Below are 16,835 nucleotides of genomic sequence, written 5' to 3'. Positions count from 1 at the left end.
GGTAACTGCATTTTTTAACAAGTTTTTGTTCATGTTCAGACCCCTGACCTCCCCTACTTGGATTGTGTTGAGCTCATTTTAGATTTTAATTTAAGACTCATTATTTTTCTCTTTTTGTAACAACTTCCATTTTTAACTTATTTGACTCCTACCCTAATGAAAAGTAACTCAGATTTTATGTACATCTATGATGTTGCCTTCAAATGCACTTGAGTTGAGCTGTTCCTTAGAAAATTTTTGCATATATATGATCTTTTTGTTTTTCCATTATTTGCCTCTGTATTTTATGACCTTGAATTTCAAGTTTTAAGTGCTAAAGATAGGGAATTTCTAGCAGATAATGAATATTATGCTAAAGAAATCGTTGAATGTTACAAATGGTAGTGATGGTGTTCTGCTTTACAGCCCCTCTTTCTTGTACTCCTTAAAGAGTTCTTTTATTTGATCTTGAGTAAGAATGGTTAATGGAGAAAGAGGAAAACCAGCACATTTCTGACTTTGCTGCAGAATTAGTCTTTGGTAACATTTACTGCACTGTGAAAGAAAGAAGAGGAAAAAAACCTGAAATCCAGCATAACAACTGAGTCTCCTACAGCCTTTTCCTTTTCCCAGTCATTAGAGGTAGCATTTAATTTGTTTTCTTTCTTAGAATTTATAAAGTATATTAATGCAAAGCTGCTTTTGCCTTAAATAATACAATTTGTTTTCCTTTTGGTGGTTCCTGTGTTTTTCTTCTTTTTATTTCATGACTTATGTCTTGGTAAAGGCTTTATCTTTATTAAGGAGCCAATAGAGCTTTTGTGGGACCAACTTGTCCCTAAACTCTGCAACTTAGCTGTTGCCAAGAAATTTCTATGAGTCCTTGCCATGGGAAGCAAAAAATAAAAAAATAAAAAAAAAGAAAGAAAGGAAGAAAGGAAAGGAAACTTGAACCCATTTCTTAAAAACAGAAAGCATAGCAACCACAGTCAGAAACATTTAGCAGTCTGGCAGCAGACAGCAGGACATACAAAGAATAGCAAAATAGTCTATTGAAGAGGAGAAAAAAGATCTTCAAAAGACTTGTGTCCACAGCAGGGTGAAAAACATAACAATCCCATTATCAATGTTATTAGAAAAAAAAAATGTTGATTTTCTTTTTTTCCTAAGTTCTGCCAATATATCATGTTAAATGATATTTCAGTAACTCGGAACATAAAAAGGCATTTTCTGGCATCCCCTTAAAATGTCTCTATTCAGGCAGTCAAAGGAGGAGAGAAAAGAAACAAGCAGTTCTGGGATCCACATTGAAAACTCCAACAGAAAAGACTAGTTGGCCTAGAAGATGAGCTGTCATGACTGTATTAATTCTGCAAATAGGTGAAATGCACTGAACTGAGATGGCTTTGCCCATACTGCACAGGGAATCTAAATTCACACTCACAGTGTGCCTATAACTTTGTTTCTGTCAGTACTGGTTTTGTTTATACATGTGTATATATATCCATTAACAATTTTTTGTTGCCTTAGAGTAATTAATATACCTACTTTGAACTGAATTGTGGGAATTCTTTTGGGTTTATGTTTTTCTGGTTTGGTTTGATTTTTTTTTTCCCCCTATTCTTTTTACATCATTATTTGAGGGTAGGAGAGTGATGATTTTCAATCCACAGTAGAAGTATAGGTGTGCTGTTGAAATCATAGGGAAAATCCCTACGGTTATGGTAATTTCAGTCTTTTTTTGGTGCCCATTTTCCTTCCTAGAATTTGCAGGGATAAGATAATTAGCAGTTTAAATAGAGTATAAATTTGTGTACCTTAAGAATGCCTGCTTTGTGTAAACAGAAGTTTTCCAAGTGCCTGATGTGCAATATATCCTGTGATTTTAAGGAAGGGGAAAACATTCATGTAGCTTAGTTACAGAAACAACAAACATCACTAATTTGTTGTCTTTAGTTAGCCATGTAGTATGGCATTAAAGCACTTGCCAAGTGCATTATCAGGGATTATCATAGGATTCTATGCTTATGTGTTCACCCTGAGACATGTATTGCTCAAGTTCAGCTTTTATTTTGTGCAGCTTTTGAACAGAATGGGTTTCATGGAAATCAATGGAAATCATACCTGTTTTCCTTAAAAAGAAAATGGGGGATTCACACCCTGTAGGAAATGTGTGTGTAAATGTGTCTGATTTTGGATGAAGTTTCACTTGATTTTGTGCTGTAATGTAAACTTCAGTCTTCTTGCTGTCCTGTGAGAAAATTATTTATTCAATTTACAGAGAAGCAAGGAGAAATTAAGTTCTCTCTGAGGCATTTAGGTGCAGGTTAAACCCAAATTCCTGGATTACTGGTTCTGACCTCCTAACAGACCTCCTAAGAGTCATTATAATGGTTTTCTTCTTTTTACCTTAGGTCAAAAGTAGTCTGTGGAGAGAAGGTCTGATTTTAAAAATCTGCTTGTTATATATAAAGCTATGAACAGTGCAACAAAAAGCAGAACAAAAAAAAAAAAAAAATCATCATACTGTATAAATAATGTTTGCCTTGCACAAGCCCATTTAATAGTTTTCAAAAGTTTGAATGTGATCTGTTTGCACTCTGTGGTTTTGGATGCTCAGACTAGACAGGAAGAAGAAACAGCAGAATGTGAAAATCACAGATATATACTCCAAGGAATTTGCTGCATTGTAGTACTTTTCTGGGATTTTTTTTTTGTTTATTTGATCAATTAAGTCAAGGGTTGTTTTGAGCTTAATCTTCCAGAGCAGTTTCCCAGACCATATTAATTGATTTAAAATAATGCAACGAAATACACATGCTATTGTTTTCTTCAACTGTTTATGTATCCTAACCATGGAACCCTATCCTGTTGTCCTTAGGTTTACCTCCCACTTAGTAAGACTCTAGAGATACCTGGATTTTATTTTGCTGCTCAGTGACCCCCTTTCTAAATGCCTCATGACCGCAACATTTGCATTTAAAGATAACAAATGTTGACCTCAGGAGAATGAAAAACTATTTCACTTGAGGAAGAAAAATTTATTCCCTTGGAGCATTCAATATGCTCCTTAATTTCTTCTCTATGTTCAGAAAACAAAGCTGGTTTATGATGTAAAGGCTTAAATAGCTGTTGTCATTAATGTTGTGTGCTTTCACATTGTGTTCAAAAATGCACGTCATTGCAAACATTTGAACTTGGGCTCCTTAAGTTTTGTGTAAATAATCTGTAATTTGTGTTCTTTGATATTTTAATTTTGGCGCTTGAAAATGCATGGAGGCATATTAGCAAAATGGCAATCCTCCTGTGAGAACCTGATGTTCCCAGATTAGCTCAAAGCCATAGAGCAAGTGCTAAAAAAATGCATGATGACTGTTAGTGGTCAGTTTCGCAGTTGGATTTCTGGGGAATGTGATGCTGTGTGCACCAGGTAGGTCTCAACAACCATGGAAATTCTAGTGTCTGATAAAAAATTGCCTCAGGTTTCCCTTATTGCAAGTCCCATTGTTATAGTTTCTGACATCAGCAAGTTCCCTCCTGCTGAGACCACTTTTCAGGGGAAATCTGTATGTTGGCAGCACCTACCTGAGCCATTTTGGGTGATATTAATTTCCATTTTGAAGAATTAACTGCCATTACATGCATCAGGTGATCCAGGTTTCACAGCAATATGACAATATGAAAGTAGTGTTTTATGGTAACAAAAATTTGTATAATCCAATTTTTAGGTTTTGATACAGGGTTCATCCATTTATTCAAATTGGATTTAGAAAAGTATTTTACCTCATCTCTCAGTTAAGTAAATAGACAATTCCTTTGCAGCAAGATCATAATGGTAGGTGCTCTGAAATCCTGGGTTTCCTCTGGTTCTCAAGGAAACCTAGATGCTGCAAATCAGGTGATGTGATCAGCTTCTTGAGGATTATCTTTGGTTTTAAGAATGTAAGTTAATTTGAAATAAATGCTTCATAATAATTTAAAGTATTTTAAAGCACAGTGATAGAAAAGCCGTTGTTGGGAGAGGTGGTCAGTATTTTGAAACATGTAAGGCATCATTTTGTAATAATGCCTTTTCTTCATTCATAATATTTGATGTGGGAAGGGCTGCATTTTGAATTGAAAATAGTGTTGTAATCTGAAATTTTTCACACCTTTCATCATTCTGAATGTCATGGGATAATAGGGTCAATAGAAAGAACTGATAGAGTTCTTCAGGATTTTTTTTTTAATTTTTAAAATTTTCTTGACTTATACATTTATTAATTGAACAGTTACAGACTTAGGATACATTCCTAGTAAAAATTCCTTCTCTTTTCCTTCACCTTTTCTCAGGGTCATTCATAGATTTACACCTTTTTACTATTCTGGAGTTCATTGCATAGTAGTGTCCCAACTTGCAAAAAAAAAAAGGCTATACATGATATATCTTTGGGAAGCATGAATTAATTTAGGTTGTGCTCCATGACTACAGACCACATTAAAGAGAGTGCTGAGCTTTAAGTAATAATTGCTGTCTCAAGGCTGTGTCTTTACAAATAAATCCAGCTCTGTGATATTGCAAGTTACCCAGCGTGTGGCCTAGGTGGTAGCAAAGGAAGCCCGTTATCTTGATTGTAAAATGTTCTGTCCTGTCTCTCTTAAGACATAAATTTATTCCTCACTTTGGATAGCTTGGTTGCAAATTATACGGGGAATTGCTAACTGCTCTGTTTTTCTTGGGAGTTCAGGTGACCTTTTGCAGTTTCCAAGAATGAGGTAATTATATGTTTTAAAGACTGACATCTTGAAACTTACTTGATGTTAGCAGTAAAGAACAGAGTGAACACAAGGCAAATTCAAGGTGCTCTTAATGACATGATACAATTCCCTGAGGGCTGACAGTTTCACATACAGGAATTTTAGATTGCTGCTCAGTATGAAAGTGCAAGAGCAAGATAAAACCCAGGGCCAACCTGTGGTATTTTTGGAGGCCCTCGGATGAAGGGAGGAAAATGATGGATCTGACTTCATGTTCTTAGAAGGCTAATTTATTATTTTATATTTTATTAAAGAATGTTTTACTAAACTATACTAAAGAATAGAGAAAGGATGCAGACAGAAGGCTACAAAGAATGATAATGAAAACTTGTGACTTTGAAGAGAGAGTCCAACACAGCTGATGGTGATTGGTCATTAAATTAAAACAATTCACATAAAAACAATTAAACAATGACCTGTTGGTAAAAAATGTCCAAACACATTCCAAAGCAGCAAAACACAGGAGAAGCAAATCAGATAATTAATGTTTTCATTTTTCCCTGAGGTTTCTGAGCTTCCCAGGAGAGAAATCCTGAGCAAACAGGATTCTTCAAAAAACACGATGGTGGCACCAACCCAGTGGATGCCAGCATAGTGACTGGTGGGTTGTGTGGGAGTGAAGGGGATTGTGACTCCAATATTTCTCCTTTGCCAATTCCCTTCACTTGACTGATTGTGGATCCTTGTCTCTAAAGGAGGGAGAATGTACTGAGTTAACATTGTGGGCTGCGTGCCTCAGATGGAAATAGCAGATAATATAAGACCTCTTAAAAATATGTTTGTCCTTATGTACGCAGAATCAAGAGAAAAATTAAAAGGCAAAACCAATGGATAAATCAGTAAGCTATTTGTACCCTAGAGGCTGTTGTTTCTGAAGCATGTACCTTCATGAGTTATAAAGCAGATATTAGTCTCAGAATTATTCCTTACTCTTCAGTGGTTTTCCCAAAATTTAATGACAACTAATTTCTGTGAACGTACTGCTTTTCTCCCTTTGCTGTGCTTCATTGATGGCTGAGTACATTTATCATGGATAGGGAGAGGGGTAAGAATCTCAGCATAACACCAGGAAACAGGCTCCCAAATGCAAGATGTGTTCAGTTAATAGTTTACAGGTCTTTTCAGTTATGGTTCGTATATTCCTGGTTTATTACTAGTTAGCCATGATAATTCAGTTCAAAATTTTCCATTTAGAAAGAGTAAATGAACATAAGCACATTCTAAAACTTAGAACATATGCACTCTAAAACATAGACATAGGCTTTATTCAAGTTTCCCCTCAACGTATGCAATAAAATGCAGTCATTTTCTTCTCAGTAGCTACAAAGTCGCAGTTGTGGAATAGGGAAGCACAAAATTCTCACTTAAAATATTTAGAGATTCCAAGAATGTTTTAATATTGGTGGCATAAAATTGACAATATTTGTCACTGTTACTGAAGTGTTCTGGCAATGTTTCCCTCATACATTATATATTAAGTTAATTAATGAGCTGGTGACAAGTTATTGAGAAAACCATTTCAGCTTGTCCATTATGTTTTTAAACCATATTTATTAGAAATTATTATTTGAGTTGGCAGATTGCTTCAGATCATAGTAAGGTGTTTTAGACTTCAAGGAAAACCTAGTTTTAGTCTGCTGAGCTTTTTAAAATATCTATCAATTTCGAATTTAATATTCAGTTAACAAGTTTCATTAAGGTTGGACAGTTTGACTTGTCCATAAACAGTAAATTCTTTTTGTATTTATTCACCTTGTTCTGGAATCTACTGTTGTTCAGTTATCAATTCAGGATGATCTTCTCATGTTTTTTGTTGCCCTATTTACTTCCGTTGTCATCAAGCAGGATTTAGTTCTAAGAGACGATTTGTTCCTTTTGGATTTATTGCATCCTCTGGTAGTGTTTAATTCTTTTTGGTCTAATTCAGAAAGGTTGCCCCTGTAACTTCTTCAAATGAAGCAGGAGCTATCCAAAATCTCCTTGCTATAGAAAGTGTTCAATGCTTTATGAGACCAAATATCTCCAAGTAACCTCCAAGGCTCCTGGCTGCTTCTTCCTCCTCATCCTAAAGACAGAAAGCCACCCCAAGGGGTTCACTTGCATGTGCTTATTGTCCAGTACTGATTTAAACTCCTTTGTACAGTCTGTGAAGTCTTAGAGATTGTGGATGTATTTGGTAAATGGAAATGTGAAGACTTACTATCTAATATTACATTTTCGTCCAATTCTATTCGCTTGTGATGTCTTCAGTTGAAGAACACATTATCTGTCTCTGTAGCAGAGTAGCATTTCTGCTGTCAGCAATCCACTGTGAGGTTTATGTGTTGTCTTTGGAGGAACAGCTCTCATGGGAGCAGCACTACTTGTACTCAACTATGAAATAAAATGAAGAAATAGGCTTATTTATTAACGTTTAGGATATGTTTTATTATAGTAGACTAATTCTGACAAGTCTTATGATGAAATTTGCATTGTGGATAATGATATAATTGGAATGAACACAATTCTTACTGAAAAATGTCACTCTATCAATCATTTCCTTTTCTTTTAGTTTTAAACATTTTTCAATATCAGTTATCGCTCGTGGGGTATGTCATCTTAGATTGTGTAAGTGCTAGTGCCTTTATTTCTAACAGAAGCACAACTCTGCAGTTTATCCACTGTGTGTTCCCTTACAGGGTGTCAGAGTGGGCTTCATGTGTGTTCAAACTAGATCTCAGAGGAAATTAATCCAGAAGCTCTATCCTAAGTATTTAGAAAGCACTTTCTAACCCCCAACAGGGTCATAAAGTCCCAGTGATGGATCCCTGAACAGCTCCAAACTACGCTGCATAGTTGGAACACTGGATCAGGGCCAGATGTGATCCAGCCCTGAATGGTGCAGATCTGTAGATGAAGAAGCCTCAGCACAAAGTGCTTGCTTTTGCTGAGCTGTTGCTTTTTATCCAAATTGCTTTTTAATTTAGGGCTTAACCTTAGAAACAGAGAAGAAAGTTTTAGCTCCTGTCACTATGGTTTTATATTCAGCCCTTCAGTGGTATTTTAGCTTGGGTGTATAATTTATTGCACAATTAAAAGCATTGACAAAACACTTGTGTGCACCTTTGGTATTGGGGACCTCATTTCAGCAGCTCTTGTATTATGAATAACAGAAAGAGCAGCAATTTGAGAGAACACTAATAAACACTAGAACCCTGGGAAGAGGTTGCATCGTGATAGGCTTCTTGGACCAAGCTAAAATGTGATTTCAAGCAAGAATATTTGCTGCAGACATCAATTGGATTTAAAACTAATATTGTGTTTCATTTTTATCAGAAAAGTCAGAGGAAGTAAGTGACTTGTTTTTTTTTTTTTTTTCTTGTTTTTTGTCAAATAGAACAGGCTCAAAGGTTTTCCTGGTTTTGATCTGTTATGCTATTGGTTTGCCTATCTTATACAGCCTGATGAATTCCATGAATGTTACTACTCCTCAGCCCCAAGGACAAACTGAAAAGATGTTAAATTAGGAAGTGTCTGACCTTGGTATATTTTCTGTACATGAAGAGAAGCGTTAAGACAGTGACAAAGGGTTTAGAGGAAAATGAAATCTCACACTTCTTTATAATAGCAGAATGGCTGTGCAGAAAAGGCTTTTAAGTAATCAAGGCCACACAAGCTAATTTGCAACTCATAGTATAAATTATGTGTAGATTCTTTCAGATTGTTGGAATTAACTCCAGGGATATTTTTAGAGCAACTTTGTTTGGTTTAATGAAAACAATTATTAAATCATTAGTCAATGAAAATAGTTATTTCATCTTGTTTGTATGTAAATTATCATATTCATATATCATCACCATTATCCTCTAAATAATGTGCCTATTCAAGATTGTGTCTCTTTGGTTAAAATGCTCAGGTTTCTCTGAGTAACTTCTCTGCTTTGCTTGCAGGTTGTATATAAAAATAATGATGTCAGGTTGGAGCTGTCTCGACTTGCCAAGCAAGGGGATCCTAAAATGAAGATTCATGGGGTTGTAGCATTTAAATGTGAGAATGTTGCAACCTTAGATCCAATCACATTTGAAACACCAGAGTCTTTCATCTCTCTGCCAAAGTGGAATGCCAAGAAAACAGGCTCAATATCATTTGACTTTCGTACAACTGAGCCAAATGGCCTCATTCTTTTCAGTCATGGGAAACCAAGGCACCAAAAAGATGCCAAACATCCACAGATGGTGAAGGTCGATTTTTTTGCCATTGAGATGCTTGATGGCCACCTCTACCTGCTGTTAGACATGGGATCAGGTACTATAAAAATAAAAGCCTTGCAGAAGAAGGTGAATGATGGTGAATGGTACCACGTGGATTTTCAGCGGGATGGGCGGTCAGGTAAGTTCCTTTTGTCTGCATTCAGAATAGCTTTTTTCCTGCTGTATCTGAGAGAATACTGGGTACATGTTGATGTTGCTGCAATTAGAGTTGGGCATCATCTGAAAAATAAGGAAACTATTAGAAGTCATTACTTTCAGGTGCCAAAATACGGTAATTTGCCGAGTACAATATCTTTATTTACATTATTGGACAATCAAGTACTTAATCTTGCAAGTAAGAGTGTTGTGTTCTTAAAAAAACAACAGTAATCTCCCTCTGTGCTTGCTTACATCAAATAGCTGAAGTGGCAAGTTTGAAGAATGAAAATAAAGCAAAAAATGAATTACTGACAATGATCTCCAACAAGGGGAATAGCTGGCCTACAGAAACAACACATCTTCCAATCATGTCAGCAGATCTCAGTGTACTTAAATAATATTCTAATTAATGACTAACAACACATGTCAGCAGAAAAGGAAATAATTGACTTGCCTCATTCTATCAGGGTGATCCATTTTCTGGAGTAGTTTACTCAAAAAGGTGATCTCATTGAGAAGTGGTAAAAATAAAGAATTAATGAACTCTCCCTCATGCAACTGAAATGTAATATGGCTTAAAGTGCATTTATCCAGTGAAATCATCAATGTGTATCAGCTCTTCTCATCTGGAGTATATATCTTGTCTTAAACAAATAATCAATATAAATCAATTTAAGGACAGCTCTCTTCTACAGTGACTTTCCTGTACTTCTTGCCAGGATTTGGGGAGGAAGGGGACAGGGAATATACTGAGTCTGTAATTCAGTCCTGAAGATTTTCTTATTAATATCAGTATTCAACCTGAAATTTATGTAGGCTCTAAATTTGAGTGTTGAAAAATTCAACTACACTTCTTTTGGATTTTGTGGGATTTCCCACACTTTCTTCCTGCTTGTGACTACCTTTCTATAGCTTGCATTTATAATTTCTTTATGAAACCTTATCCCCCAAAAAGGTATCATTTTATGATTTAACACAAGTCAGATTTCAGATAAAGCAAATCTTAGGTGCAAGTTCAAATTGAAGATTTCAGTCAAATCCATGCTGAAATCCACCTGCACTATGATTATGAAAAATAATTATTTGATTCCTGGGCAGTGCAGCTTCAAATTCTAATGGTACAGACCTGGCTTTTCTTATGTCAGTAGCTAATTTAGATTTCTTGAGTTTAAATAAATCTACCAAACAAGAAAAAACAAAACCCAACCAAACAAAAAAGAAAAAAAAAAAAGAAAAAAGCCTTACTAAACAACAAAACATGACTTTTCAAAATCCTCAATTGGAATTGAACATCCAGCAGTTATATTATTTATACTACAGTTTTCATTTCAGACTTTATTCTTAAGTGCTGTTTCAGTGATTCATATGAGGCAGTAAATCCTGTAATAATCATGCCCGTGGGACTGCTGAAAGCAAAGTTTATTCTTACATCCAAAGCCAACAGATCTATAAAGGAATGAAATAAATGCACAGCAATTGTTTACATTTGAAGGTAAATTCTGCCTTTTCATTGCTTCACAAAACACACGACTCACAAGGGCCGTTGAGAGAGTTTAGGGCATACTTTAATTCTTTAAAACTGTTAATGGACATCAGCAAGAATTTAGAGTAATTTCATGAAGCAAAACCTGCCTGGTGATCAGGATTGCGTATTATTTTTTAAGTAGCATTATAAATAATCAAATTAATCCATCTGATGATTTACCTATGACTGAGATAGGTGAAATTTATGCAACTCCCCCATCACTGTTGAAAACTAATCATAATACCTATTAACTCTGAAACACTGAACTATTACCATGAATACTGAATAAAAATATGCAGGCTTATGGATTGGTAAATTGAATTTTAACTGCAATCTGAAATAGAATCAAAATTTTCCCGTTACTCTAATGCAGTCAATAATAGTTTATGGTAGGAGAAGTACCAATTACACTGGCAATGCTTTCGTTTGTCTTAATGATGGTAAGATCTGGCTATTAAAATTATTAGAGAGATGCCTCTACCTGAATTAAGGTGACAATGACACCATGTGCCAAAGTAAAAAATATGGATTTTATGTAACAGTAAATGTGATATAGAGGGAAATAGAAAGAAATAGGAAGAAGGGGTGTTGCAGGGGGCACACTGAATTCTGACTGGGCCCTGACTTCCCTAACATTATCCTTATCACCCTGTACAATTTTACCACATTCCACCAAAGCCACCTGTCCTCATTTCCACCTTCTGATAGCTGTTTTTTTGCTCTGAGTTTGCTCAGCATCTTCTCATCCATCCATGGAGGCCTGCTGGCATTTTTGCCCCATTGCCTCCATGTCGGGATGCATCGTGCCTGATCTTGGAGAAAGTGATCCTTGAACACCAGCCAGCATCCCTGGGCCCTCTGCCCTCCAGGGCTCTTTGCCATTGGGCTCCACTGAGTAGTGCCTTGAAGAGGCCAAAGTCTGCTCTCCTGAAGTCCAGGGCAGTGAGTTTGCTGTGTGCCCTCCTCACTGTCTTGAGTATCTCATCCCCCTCCACCTCGTGGTCACATTACACATTGTTGGTGTGTTTTACCCATAAAGAATAAAATTCACTTTACTATTTCAGGATGCTTTTCAGTTTCTTTTCTCTAGCCCAGACCAAACATACTAAAAGTCCCATGAATAGGATTTCTTTTCACTAGCTTACCTTCCTTCCTGGAATTTTTATATAACTGAATGAATATGACTTTTATAGAAAAAAAATTTGCTTTTCTGAGACATTCTTGTTGCCATTGACAGCATATTTCCCTAGCTACCAAGCATTAAGGAAGATATTCTTCAGTTAATGAATAAGTAGCTCAAATAGACTGTGATTTTTTTTTTCTTTAAATTAAGTTTGGTGTCTTGCAACCTTTTGCTCCTAGACTTCAAATCCAACGCAGAGTGGTTCTCTCCTACAGGAGAATATTGTGACATTTCTCAAGGAGCTTTGCTAATTTCCTTGACTTTCATATTTGCTGGATCAGCAAGTACTAGATTTATTTCTCATTCTTTGCTCTCCTCCAGTCTCTCAGTCGCAGTAAGCATCCACTCCAAACTACTGACTTTGCCTTGGCTTGTGTGGGACTGTGGTAGAGGAGGGAGGGAGAATGTGAACACATTTTTAAATTGTAATTATCCAGGCCCCATCCACTAGTAATTCTGTCAGTCCACTCAGATTTTGAGAGATACAGGGAAGAGGGAAGATACTGTGCCTTTTAATTTCCTTTTGCTGAAAGCTTTGACCTGTTATTCTTGTTTTCACCCTAGAATCCCATTCTGTTTCCTGTATGACTTAGTCTGAGCGCTTTCTTACCTAAAAAAGATCATTGCTATGTAGGACAGAGTTCCTGAAACCATATTTAGTTAACATTTAAGAGTTAGGTAAAGAGAAATATTCATAAGATATTCTCCCCTGGTCCATCCTTCTTGCTAGGTGTGCAGCAGTGCTGCCAATTGCTGTGTCCTGAGTTCCCCCCCAGTACTCTTGAGCTGTACATCCTGAATTTCAGAGTTTTATAGCTGCCTTTTATGTGTCCTGCCTTGTCAATGGGCTGCATGCTGCAGTCACAGTCCTCATCACAGCTATTTTATTGTGTTTTAGCACAGAGGATGTATTTGGAATTAATACTGTGCTCTGATTTTTCAATGTTTCTTAATAAGCAGATGTTTTTCACAGGCACAAAAAAAGACTAAAATAGGCCATGCCAGGTAAGCAGAGAGATCAGAACAGTTGCAGTAGCTGCACTTAAAATCTTCATATTTAACTGATCAGGAGAGAGATGAGATTTAGAAATGTGATTTTGTTTCTTATACACAGTTTTAGGAAAAATTAAATTGCTGAGATAATGAATATGATTGGAGAGGCTCATTAAGTCATACCTAAGGGAAATGTTTGCCTGTTCTGCTCTTAACAGTACTGCAAACTCTGCAGAAAAAAAGAATTAGGGAAAAACCCACAAACCCAAGTGAAAAAAAAGCAGCCATGAAGCGGCTGTAAAGGTCTTTGCTCATTGTGTTTCTTGTAACACAGTAGGAAAAGGTTTAATAACAGTTTTCTGAAACTTAAGTATTCTTTAATTCTTTTTTTTTTAAACTGTTTGCCATATGCAAGGATAATCATGCAATTTTCAATTTTTTTTTTTGCTGAACCACCATTCATCCTTTGGAAACCACCATTACATAGTGAATTCAGGGAGGAAACTTACTCTTCTTGTCAACCTCCAGTTGTGCAGGGCAGCATAAAGCACAATGTATCAGCATCTATTCATAGGTAGGTAGCATTTAAGGGCTGAGTCACTGAAATTTTGAACTAAAGTTAGTTTCAGCTTGAACACCAGAAATGATTTCTGGAGTATGTAATTAGAGCTTAACTATAATCAACATCTCACTGTAAGTAGTGCTTTGTGAGTCTATTACATGTGGTGTTGTTGCAGGTTCTTTTTTTCCTCACATGTACTCTTCTACATATTCCTTCCCACATCTTTTTAACCTTCTAACAACAGCCAGATTTACATGTTCCTATTTCAACAGATGTTAATAGTTTTCATACTTGGGAGGATGGGTTTATACTGCATTTTAAGGAATATTCTTTCAATGATCTGCAGCTTTCTTGGCTGATCTGCATCTTTCTCGGAGTCCAAGATAAAACTTACCAAAATTTGCACACTCAGCTAAGTGGCATGATAGGCTTCTTGTAATCAATAATTTTTTTTTTATCTCACATGTGTGCTCTTATTGATTTATATTGATGACTCATCCTTTGAAGGACTTGTCACTAATCAGTAACCCTTTAAGTCAATAATTCTTGCTGAAAATCATAACTTCATTATGGTTCAAACTTCATGAATTTTTCCAGAAGTGATGTTCCAATGCAGAAACAAGTTTCTGAATGTTAAATTGCACTGTGTTCTCAGGTGAAATGCTGCAGAATCAAAGCAGCTATAAGTCATTACAGGACACTTAAATTTATATGCAATTTCTGGAAATAAGAAATGCTACTTGCTTTTAGAATCTGAAGACAGATCATGAATTCCCAGACTAAATAAGTCACCCCACACCTTCTTGTCTTCGTCAGTCCTTTTTACTTCTTTCAGGCAGGACAAACCACATGCTGTCAGCATTCTTCCATTGCTTTCTTAATTTTTGTATTTCTATCAGAATATTTCCTACTTTGATTCTTAGAAAATTCTGAATGGAGGCTGCTTGTTTCCTGGAAGGCATTATGGCTCTTTTCAAAGTGATATCACTACTTATCTGGTTCTGAGTGTTGTTATGAAAAGAGGGAAGTTTAAGGGTGGTTCTTACTCTAGAGCTGTTAAAATGTGAAGTTTTAGTTTTCTCTCCCTCTTGAATGCTCTTCTGAATCTGCTGCTACCTCATAAAATTTGTTGTCTCTAGGTTAATGATCAGGTTAAAAAAATGCCCACATGACCATATTTGGAATTCAGCCATGCCCACATTTCCTTATTTGGGCATAGCTGCACCCACATGACCTTATTTGAAATTTAGCCACGCCCATATTTCCTTATTTGGAATTCAGCTATGCCCACATTTCCTTATTTGGGCATAGCCCTGCCCATGTTTCCTTTTTTTTGGACATAGCTGCCCCCATGGTTCCTTATTTGGAATTCAGCCACATCCACATTTCCTTATTTGGAATTCAGCCACACCCACATTTCCTTATTTGGAATTTGGTCACACCCACATTTCCATATTTGGAATTTTGGTCACACCCATATTTCCTTATTTGGGCATATCCCAACCCACATAACCATGTGACTTTGGCCATGCCCACAATTCCTTATTTGGGCATAGCCCAAATAACAAATGTCCCATTCTTTCCTCCTGTGAAATTTGACAGTTCTGTCTTGAGAATGACATTTTAGTATTTCTACAAGGAAATTTATTAACCCTTTTTGTGCTGATCTCATAAGACATTTGCATGCTCCCTTAGCTTCCCTTTTTTCCTCTCTGTAAAATGATGGGCCTTCACATTCATAGGCAGAAACAACTGAATGGATTGAAGCACACTGGTTATTCATCAAAACAATTCCTTTTAATCTGCCTGTAATTCCCAGAGAAAGTAGAATTGAAGTCTATGAAAGGAGGTGTGCATCAGAGTCCCTAATTTCTGTGGCACCTTCTCCCATGATTATGAGGTCCAGTTTGAGATGTTTTCAGTAAAACTTGGAAAGTTTCCCTCAAGAAAGATAACAGACTTAGAAAAACAAACCAACAAGAAAAGCCAAAACAACAACAACAAAAAAAAATAAAACAAGGAAAAACAAACACCAAACAAACCAGAGGGGAAAAAAACACCTCAAACGCTTGCCATAAACTAGCAAAACTACAAAAAAATGCACCCTCACCCCAGTCAAATCCTCACCAAGATGAAACGGCCTGTGCTACCACCTGTCTCAGGTCTGGGTGCACTGTGAATCCAAAGGTGCTGATGGAACCATTGTTTTTCTGTAGGCAAACGTTCTGTGAACTTGAGTTCTGCATTTTGTTGTAGGATACTTAAAAAGCTCTGTATTTTTTTCTGTATTTTGGAATATCTTTATGTTCCCTTATTTTACTTGGATTTTCCTTTTTTCATCTGTGTTTACAAAGCAATTAGTGAGTGAAGTGTATTTTGTCTGTCAGAGATACATGAAAGTAATTTGGATATCATCAGCAGTGATGGCTCTGTGGTTGCCTGTCATGTTTTTCTACCCATAGGTATTAAATGCCATAATTGCAAGCTTTCAGATAAAGTTTCAGAGGACTTCTCACACAGAGTATTTTATGGGGTTTCATGTCTTTTACCTGGGAAGGTAAAAAGTTCATTTTTTTAAGAAGCTGTTGACATCTATTCAAAATAATACTTAAGCTCTCTTCAGGGTAATCCTTTGTGACACAAAGAAAAATTTCCTGCTTCAATCTATCACTTTACTGTAATTCACAGCCACCAGTTTCTCTTATCATTCACCTTCCTAAGCCTTCTGTGCTTGCAAAGCTTCCACTTGGAACACAGAGCAGCAGCTACACTAGCGGAGATTTATCTTTTTTCTGTGAGCTGAAGGTAATCAAGACATAGTAGATTTTTATTATTTAATAGAAAAGGAGTTTTTTGGGATTCTTTGTTGATGTGTTGAAAATGTGGCTGTTTTTGTCCAGCAGAAAGCAGCACTGTTCACATGTTGGAGCTTGCTGTTGGAGGCTGCAGCTGAGTTAACGTGTGTGGGTGCACAAGTGGGTGCTGCCTGAACATGGGTTTAGAGTGTTTGCTCCTAAATTAGCCTGTGCATCAACAGATGGCAGCAAGCAACAATAGCAGTAAAAAAACACTGTGAGGACAAGTACAATTTATATTTACAGTCTCTCAAATGTTTTTTAGAGACAAAAAGATCTGTTGGCTGTTAGCCATCCTTCCTGATACCCTAGGATGCTCTTTGAAAAGTCCCTCTTGGTTTGACAGGTCATTCACAGGTGTCCTTGTTTGACTCAGCTGATTAATCAAATCTCAAAATGTTTATGCTTGCATGCCTAAGGGTCAAACCTATAGCAAGCATTCTATGTAAGTGCCAAGTTCTGCTTCTAGAAGCTGAGAAGCAACAATCATTTTTAGAGTTAGCAAACCCTAATCTCTTATCTGTTTTAGACAGATGGAAGTTTGGAAGAAAAA

General features: G+C 36.4%; 1 protein-coding gene across 29 annotated transcripts in view; it reads left to right on the top strand.

Annotated features, from left to right (window-relative positions):
* The window catches only part of NRXN1 (neurexin 1), a 681,984-nt gene that overhangs the window by 262,792 nt on the left and 402,357 nt on the right, over window positions 1-16,835 (top strand). For all 29 annotated transcript variants that reach the window (XM_064709393.1, XM_064709392.1, XM_064709389.1 and 26 more), the window contains one exon: window positions 8,706-9,144. In XM_064709393.1, the coding sequence (XP_064565463.1) occupies window positions 8,706-9,144 (439 nt within the window). The remainder of the gene's footprint in view (window positions 1-8,705; window positions 9,145-16,835) is intronic.

The sequence above is a fragment of the Zonotrichia leucophrys genome, chromosome 3 (genome assembly GCF_028769735.1).
Source record: "Zonotrichia leucophrys gambelii isolate GWCS_2022_RI chromosome 3, RI_Zleu_2.0, whole genome shotgun sequence".
In the NCBI taxonomy this organism is placed as follows: domain Eukaryota; kingdom Metazoa; phylum Chordata; class Aves; order Passeriformes; family Passerellidae; genus Zonotrichia; species Zonotrichia leucophrys.
Note: the sequence above shows the minus strand (reverse complement) of the source record. Positions and strands in the feature narration are given on the sequence as shown.